At 50.5% G+C, this 8,253-nt stretch overlaps 2 protein-coding genes across 2 annotated transcripts in view; one reads left to right on the top strand and one right to left on the bottom strand.

The window, feature by feature from the left end:
- Positions 1 to 821, top strand: part of PABPC1L (poly(A) binding protein, cytoplasmic 1-like) — a 10,725-nt gene extending 9,904 nt beyond the window's left edge. The window contains exons 13-14 of the mRNA XM_010135095.1: positions 207 to 337; positions 738 to 821. Coding sequence (XP_010133397.1) covers positions 207 to 337; positions 738 to 821 — 215 coding nt within the window. The remainder of the gene's footprint in view (positions 1 to 206; positions 338 to 737) is intronic.
- Positions 822 to 5,416: 4,595 nt separating this feature from the next.
- Positions 5,417 to 8,247, bottom strand: TOMM34 (translocase of outer mitochondrial membrane 34; the record flags this gene model as incomplete). Its single annotated transcript, XM_010135094.1, has 5 exons — positions 5,417 to 5,515; positions 6,019 to 6,145; positions 6,777 to 6,921; positions 7,318 to 7,478; positions 8,087 to 8,247. Coding segments are annotated over 5 exons (693 nt in total), but the record flags the coding sequence as incomplete, so codon positions are not given.
- Between the last annotated feature and the right edge of the window lie 6 nt (positions 8,248 to 8,253).

The raw sequence follows: 8,253 nt of genomic DNA, 5'->3' as shown, positions 1-8,253 counted from the left end.
CCTGCCTGTGAACACTGTTGCTGTGACATGCTGGAGTAGGTTTCCTTGTAATCGGTGATTTTTTTTTTTTTTTTCATCACCATCCCTGCCCTCATACCCCTTTTCAGTTGAAAGGGCAGAGCTGGGAGGGCAGGAGGGCTTGCTCTGGGTTTGGAAATGCTGGAGATCTTGCACAGTGCTGATGTCCTCCCTGGTGTCTGAGGCAGGTGAGCGCCTTTACCCTCTGATCCATGCAATGCATCCCTCGCTGGCGGGCAAGATCACTGGGATGCTGCTGGAGATAGACAACTCTGAGCTGCTGCTGCTCCTGGAGTCCCCTGACTCCCTGCACGCCAAGGTAGGAGGCACTCGGTGCCCAAACAAGTCACATCCCAAAGGGCTAACGACCTGCTGCTGCAGGAAAAGGAGATCATGGCCCAGAAGGTGGGTCAAGGATGTCGATAGCTGTGGGAAGAGCAAGTAGCTGTTTTGTTTGGATGGGTTTTTTAAGTGAAACATGAGCAGAAAGTGCCCTGGTTTGGTGATGCCCCAGCGTCTCCCTAGGGAAGAGACAGAAAAGGTCTTTGGGCTGATCAGTCTCCTGCGGAAGCAGCAGATGTGGATTTTATAATGAAGTCCTCCACCTTTTCAACGTGGGTCTGTGTGGAGGTCAGACTGGGACCTGGAATGTTGCATTTCTTTTGCCCCTACATGGGAGCCACTCAACTTCTCCCCCTCCTTGTGCTCCCTGTTGTAAGATCGAGGAAGCGGTTGCTGTTCTCCAAGCACACCAGGCCACCGAGACGTCGCACAAGAGCAGTGCCGCGGCGTTCCTGCAGTGACTCTGGGTAGGTGCTGGGAGCTGTTGCGGCCACCGATGGGTGCGCGGTGTGCTCGAGGTCTCCGAGTTCTTACTCTGAAACCGGGGACTGCATTTCTTGTCCAGACCAAGTAAGGCTTGATGAGCAGCATCTCTGACTGTAATATTCCACCTTTTAAATTGCATCCTTCATTTTCTAGGCTCAACTCTACTACAGAGACATGATTTGGTGAGGGGTTTTTTCTGTGTTGATGAGGGCAATGACTGTGCAACCAGAAAGGAAGACAGGAAAGGACCTCACTTTTCTGTGCATCTAGTGGGGACCAGCACAATCTTTCCTGGGATTTCCCAGTGTGGTTTTTTTTGCAGACCCTTGTCAATAGTGACACTACAAAATGCTAAGGTCCTGTGTGGGGCGGGAGAGCTGGCCCCACTGCTGAGGCTGGGACAGACACAAGCAATTCAGACTCTTGTTAGACCCTTTAAAGATAATATTTTCTTGTCTTGTGAGGTCAGGAGAACAGCATTAACCCCAGTTCAGGTGAATTTCATCTTGTCTGGGTGAAATTCTTCGAGCAGTTGACCATTGCATCGGTGGGTTCTTTGTTTCTTCTTCAGGACTGAGAGCGAGCCCTGAGAAAACGCCTCCGAAGAACAGCAGCAGCAACCCCACCACGCTTTTGGAATCGTGCCTGTACCGTGACCCTGGTTTGTCTTCAATGCCCCGTCCTGGGTTTTGTGTGTGTATTGTAAACTTTGCAGAATTGCTTCCTCCTGCACCTGTAAAAAAAATGTCCACATTAATTCTCTTCTCACCACTGAAAGCATCTTCTGAAATGTGTGGAACCAGCCTGGTTCAGTTGCCCAGGAAATTACAAGTGCTGATGAATCATCATTTTTAGTGAATTTATTGGGTTCCGTAGTTTTATTTGTTCCTGTAGCTGACACTAATAAAGAACTGATGCTTCCACACCCAAAGCAGGGCTTGGCTCCCTTTGCAGAAAGACAGCAAACACTTTTTCTTTGTTTCATGCAGGTGGAGGGATGGACTTGGGTCAGAGAGCTGCAGTTAGCGTTTGAAGCTCGCGATGCTGATGGGGCAGCAGTCCCGAGAGCTGACAGGAAGGGACGTATAGGATTAAATAACAAATTGCCAACCAACAGGCTCTCCTGATCCTTTCTGATCCTCAAGGAGGATGGCATTAAGAAAATGTCATTCCATCTCCCTGGACTTTATCCTTTCTAGCTAGACGGTTTTAGCTTCCTTTTTGAAGGCATCACCTTCGTGGGGCTGTCCTTTTGTACGCCTGCAGGAGTACTGGCACTGAGTGTCTTCCGCTGGTCACCACACCACATGTGTATGTGTCTGTGGTGCACAAGACCCAGTTTTTGAGGTATTCCGGAGGAACTGTACATCAGAAGCTGCTTTTCCAATGTGTGTTCCTGACCAGTGGATTCAAAGAGTCACTGATGAGCCCAAAAAGATTCATAAACCGCATCGTGTCTCACTGGGATGCTCCCTGCTTGGTGGCTGGGACGTGTTATTACCGCTCTCTGCTTCTGGGCCTCTCCCAGAGCACAGTGCTGTTGTCACCCAGGCCTTAACGCTCTGTTCTTCTAGTTAGGAAAGGAATTTCAGTTCCTAGAAGCTCCCTGGTACTACGGATGTACTGACCTTACTTGACCACTTCCCTGCAGTGACAGGAGCACACCTCCATCAGCACCACCCACCTTCTTTCTGTCCAACTTGTTGCCATCTCAATCTTCCTTCTGTGCTGTATCGTACTCTCCCTTCAGCTCGCTGCTGAGTCATCCCTCCTACCTCTTGTTTTCCTTCCAGCATGTTAATAGAATCGCTTACACGTTTGTTCCTGCGTCGTGTCTGCTCTGCTCAGCTGGGACTCTTCCCCGGGGCTTTTCATCATGCCTTTTTTCTTGCCTTTGTTTTGCCAGTTCTTTCTCTGACCTTAAATCTCTCTCCCTTGTAGTGGACACCCCAGCCTGAACTGGGCACTATTTGGATATCTGCTTCTCAGTGCAATGCTTATAAAATTCTTTAATCCATTTACTATACAGGACCTTCATTTAAGTTGTTATTTCTCCCAAAGTGTAACTGGCTGGAAGATTTTATGCTTTGCCTCCAGAGGAAAAACGTGTATTTGCATGACTCATGCATGTAAGGAGCTGGAATGGAGCTGTACAGGTAAACTTCACTCTGCTCTTGACTAACTTGTCTGCAGCCTCTTTTTCCGGTGTAACAGGGCCGTTCAGATGTGCCTGTGACACCTACAACGCTGGACGACTTGGCTGGGAAGACAGCTGCAAAGGGCGCAGAGTGGGGCTGAGAACACAGGGACATCAGGATGGCTTAAGAGAGGGCATGAACAGGGACCAGGGTCTTTAAAATGTGATCAGAAAAGGTGAAGTGGGGGCTTGGATCCCTGTGTATACTAGAGGTTACTGGAAAGTTTCCAGAGAACTCCTTGGCTAAGCCCCCAGGGAAGTCTGAGGAGTGGAGGCAGGAGCAGCAAACGCGAGTGTGGAGCCTCCAGGCTGGAGGAGCTGCAGTGGCTTTTGAAAGGGATGGGTGAAGGTGTGCCTCTGTGACAAACACTGGCTGCCCCCAAGGACAGGTGGCTCTGTGCATGCCTGGGACACATCCTGCACAGCCAGCAGCGCTGCTGCTGGAGTGGAAGGGGCACAAGTGTCCCTGAGCTCGAAGGAGTGTGTCTTGTTGCTGAACTTGAGCTTTGTCTGGTGGTGTTGCTGGGGAAGGTCTTAAGAGATAAGGTACAAACAGCATTGCTGTTGCTGAGAGGGGGAAGATGCTGTGAATGCTACTGCTCAGGGGTGTTGTCATGAACTGGAGCTGAACCGGGCAGGTAGCTGCCACTCCACACAGCAGCAGGGCTCTTAAAAGAGAGGTCTCAACTGAGTAAAGCTAGTCTTCCTCATGCATTCTGTGACCCTCCTCTGCTTATCTGCGTACTGCTGGCCTGTGTGCCCCCACCTGAAACCCACCTCACTCACCAAGTGCAGGTTGCGGGATCACTGGGGCTGCGGTGCTCAGAACTGGGAGTTGGAGGAATGGAGCAATTTGTGCCCGCCGAGGAGCTGTTCCAAGCCCAGGTCCAGGACAGCTGATGGCACACAAGTCATGCTTTCTATGTTCAGTTCCGTGGGTACATGCCTGAAACAATGACCCCTGGGAGAAGTAAGGTGGGAAACAAAGATCTCTGAGCACTGACCTAGGGGGAGCTTCTATCTCCTGCTCCGCACTGTGAGCGGGCTCAGGGCTAGTGCTGTCCAGCATCTGGACTGACTTGATGAGGCACTCTCCAAGCACAGTGTGCAAGGCTGAACACGGTGAGAAACCCTGATGTACTGTCACTATCTGACAGAGCAAGACACAGTACAGCAGCACTTGAAGCCCTCTGCTGAAAAGGGGAAATAGTATGAAATAAAGTGGTTAAAGTGCTCCCGTTCCCCTACAGCATCCATCACATAAAAACCACAGCTTTAAAGTGAAAATAAACATGGCTTTAATGAGAACTGGTTCATAGAATAACTCAAATATCTCTTTACCCACTATTTTAAGTCAGTGCCATCAATACCAGAGAAGAAGATGAAAAAGTATAAACATGCATTGAAGTAGTAAGCCAGACCTCAGCTGGGATGTCACTGCATGTCCTCCTCCCTGTAACACCCTGCAGTAACTGCTCCAAAAGGCACACTGGTGACCATGGCCGGGGAGAAGTCAGCTCCTCATGTCAGTATAGGAGATATCAACGCCACTGCAGCTTGCTAAGGTGCAGCTCGGAGCAAACAGAAGGATATGAGTGTGCTGATGCAAATGGGGAGGTTTAGGAATGGGGCAGGCTGGTTATGGTCGGTTTGGGAAGACCCAGCAAAAAAAAAAAAAAACACAACACAAAAACCGATGGTAAAATTCCCAAGCACCCAGAATAAGGAAGTAGTGCACAGTGTAACAAGGCAGCCTTAACTTGCTGCTGTTTCCTTAAATCTGCAGAATAATTAAAAATAAAAGAAAGCTGCTACTGTAAACATCTGCCCGGCCACACGAAGCAGCAGAAACTGAGCTGAGGGCCAACAGACATCAAGTGGCAGAGGGAACAAGCCCAGCCCTGTGCAAGCGTCTGTGCCTCTGTTTCAAGAATGGTACGTGGTGTTAGGGCAGCAGCCTTATTTAATAGCAGCACAAACGCAGCAAGACTGTCACCTGAATCAGGACAAAAAAAAGCTCTGTGGCTCTTCAGAAAGAGAACAGCCACTTCACATGCATCTTAGCCAACATGGAAAGAGTCCCTGAAGCCAGTGGTTACAGGCGAGTTGACTTCAACCAGGGAAGTTACCCTGTACGTCTCTCGGGGAGGGGCAGTAGAACTCTGAATCATCTTAAAGCCAGATAATAATTTGATACAGACTGTGTGTCTTAACATTCACTGCGCTGGCACAGAACCTGTTCCATCTCCGCAGCAGTGGAAGATGGATTTCAATACCGACCCTGCACTAAGACTGGTCCCCATAACAACATCAGAGGGGGAAACAGCTTTCTTCTGCAGTGGAAAACAAAGCTTTCCTTGTTGCTTGGTTACTCTAGGCTCTGCTCAGCTCTTGCAGCAATCTCAGTGCGGCTGTGTTCTTTGGTTCGGTTTTCAACAAGCTCTTGATATCAGCAATACTTGATTTGTAATCCTAGAAGGAGAATGGTTTTTAAGTGTTAGTGCATTAAAAATGCAGTCTAAGGCTGCAGAATTACTACCCAGCAACAGAGGCAAAGGCAACACAACTAAGCCTGTGACTCCCTCTCTGTAATTGCTTAAGCACGGGCATTGATGTAGCTGCTCTGAGACATGCTTAAATTAGGGTTGAGAAGACAATTTCATCACTGAACTGGGTTCTGAGTCCAACAGCAATGCACTATGTTGTCCAGAATTGCCTACAGAATCTCTCACCACACATGAAAAGATAAAGCTCAACACAACATGCAGCTGCTTCCAGCTTCTCTAAGAACAGGACCCGATGCTGAGAAACTCACTCCAAACCACAAAGAGTGATGCAAAAGAAAATGCCCTCATGGTCCACCCAGGTCTCAGCTCTGATGGCAGATGTTGTCTAGCACTGAAACAAGTTCTGAAGGGCACCTCTGGCCCTGATCATGCATGAACAGGCTTCTAGTCCTGAAACTCCTGACTTACCTTCAATTCTTTAAGTGCTTGAGCACGTCTGTAGAGTGCTTTAACATTTTTAGGATCCAACCTCAGAGCTTCTGTGCAGTCCTGTACTGCCTCCTTGTATTGCTTCAGAGCCAGGTAACAGAGAGCTCTGCAACACACACACCTGGTTAGAGACCTTTGGCTAAAAGCGGCATCTACTGCTGCAGCGCACAGAGCAGATCTCAGCCAGCCCCAGTGCAGCCTCTCCAAAACCAGTCTTTACCCTCGTACCTTACATCACCTAACTTCTTGAGCTCAAGTTTGTTTTGGAGGGAAGTTTGTTTCCTTTTGTTTAAAAGGAGGGAAGAGAGGAAACAGTCCAAAAAAAATGAAATATTTTTAGAGCAACCTGCTCTGAATCTAAGAACCTGCGCTTCAAGGATGCCGGTTCCTATCCACACCAGCCCAGAATATGCTCTGCTTGCTGCAGTTGCCTTAGAAGTACTCGGCGGCTTTAACTTCAGCAGCCTGTGGTTCGAGGGGCAGCAGATACTGCTCAGAACACCACAGGCCTGGCAGGCAAGCATGAAAGGGAGAAACCCCGTAGCAGCCCTACGCTGAGTGTCTCCAAGGGCTTTTGCGGTGCCTGATCAAAGAACGTGATACAAACTACAGGGAAGGCTGCATGCACTTGGGGCAAATGTGTAGGTGGGGTTTATTTTATTCATGTGTTTGGGAGCAAACGTTAGACAGCTCTGTCAGAAGGTGGGTTTTCCAAAGGGCTAATTGCTGAGCAGTACCTGTTGGTGTAAGTTGCACATTCCTGGTTGAGCTTTAAGCTCTCACTGTACTTCTCCACAGCTTTTTTATGGTTTCCTTTCTTTACGAGTTCATTTCCTTCTTCCTTCAGAGTTCGAGCTCTCTCCGTGTCAGCAGCAGACTGGTCTGGAAACAGCACAGAAGAATACAGAACGCTGTAAAACTGACCAGATGAGCACAGCCTCTCAGGAAGCAAATATCCCCGTACCAGAGGCAAGCCACAGACCAACCAAAACGGGCTGTGGCAGAACCAGGCCCAGGTTTCTCCAGACCTCAGTGGCAGACGTGCCAAGCAGGCGTGGCAGCAGTCTTGTTCCTCACCCTTCTGAGCTACAGGTCTCTGTGCCTGGCCCAAGGGCACGGTCTCACCTGGTTCTCCCCTTGGCGCGGTTGCAGGGGGAGCGTTTGCCCCAGGGGGTCCAGCAGAAGGAACGCTCCATCTTGTCTGGGCAGAAATGGGGACCGTGGGGATTGATGGGAGCTCTACAGGTCTCTGTGCCTGGCCCAAGGGCACGGTCTCACCTGGTTCTCCCCTTGGCGCGGTTGCAGGGGGAGCGTTTGCCCCAGGGGGTCCAGCAGAAGGAACGCTCCATCTTGTCTGGGCAGAAATGGGGACCTTGGGGATTGATGGGAGCTTCTGGCGCCAGTTCACACCATCCTTCTCCAACAGGGCTTTAGTCATCCTGGAAGAGACGGCTCACTGTCCGGGTGACGGAAGACAGTCTGTTGGCTGGACGGGCCATGCAGTAGCCTAGGGTCACTTTTTACCCTGTGTTTCGAGGTCCGCATCCCTCCACTAACCCCTTTACATGCATCTAAAGGAAGTTCCTTCTACAGACAGGACATTAATGGAAAGACTTTCTTCATGTCAGCAAGGCTAAAAATATCAGAGGACAAGAGACTGCCAGTGCTCAGGTAAGCAAGAGATGTGCATATCACTCCTCGGTTCTACAAGTGATGAAGTGAAGCAGACAGCTCCAGGAGCACAAAAGGACTACGGCAGCCTGCAAACCCAGCCAGCGCAGGGAGCCTTAAAGGACAGGGCACGTGTAGTGTATTATTTCCTTTAAACCAGGCAGGGAGCAAAGCAGCGGCAGTCCCAGGGAATTCATCCCCGGCACCCTGAAAGGAGCGAAGGGCGCTAGCAAGCAGAGGGAGCACAGCCCGGCGTGGCGAGAAGCATCACGCCCTCGGTTGCTTCCTTCCTGTGCTGGGGACCCGTGTGCTTGGGTCACGGCTGCGGAAACAACGAGAGCCCCGAGGCACCGCCGAGCATCCCGCACCGCGTTACCTGTTGACGCCGTCGTGTGCCGCCTGGATGGAGCAGTCCACCTGCAGCACCGTCTTGTAGTCCACGTAGGCCAGCTGGTACCTCTCCAGGGCCTCGTAGGCTGCGGCTCGCCTCAGGAGGGCTTTGACCCCAAAGGGGACCAGCTCGAGGGCGCTGCGGCAGAGCGG

Source organism: Buceros rhinoceros, unplaced genomic scaffold (genome assembly GCF_000710305.1).
Source record: "Buceros rhinoceros silvestris isolate BGI_N320 unplaced genomic scaffold, ASM71030v1 scaffold18524, whole genome shotgun sequence".
NCBI classification, from domain to species: domain Eukaryota; kingdom Metazoa; phylum Chordata; class Aves; order Bucerotiformes; family Bucerotidae; genus Buceros; species Buceros rhinoceros.
The sequence above is the reverse complement of the archived record's forward strand: the minus strand, read 5'-3'. Positions and strand labels throughout refer to the sequence as shown.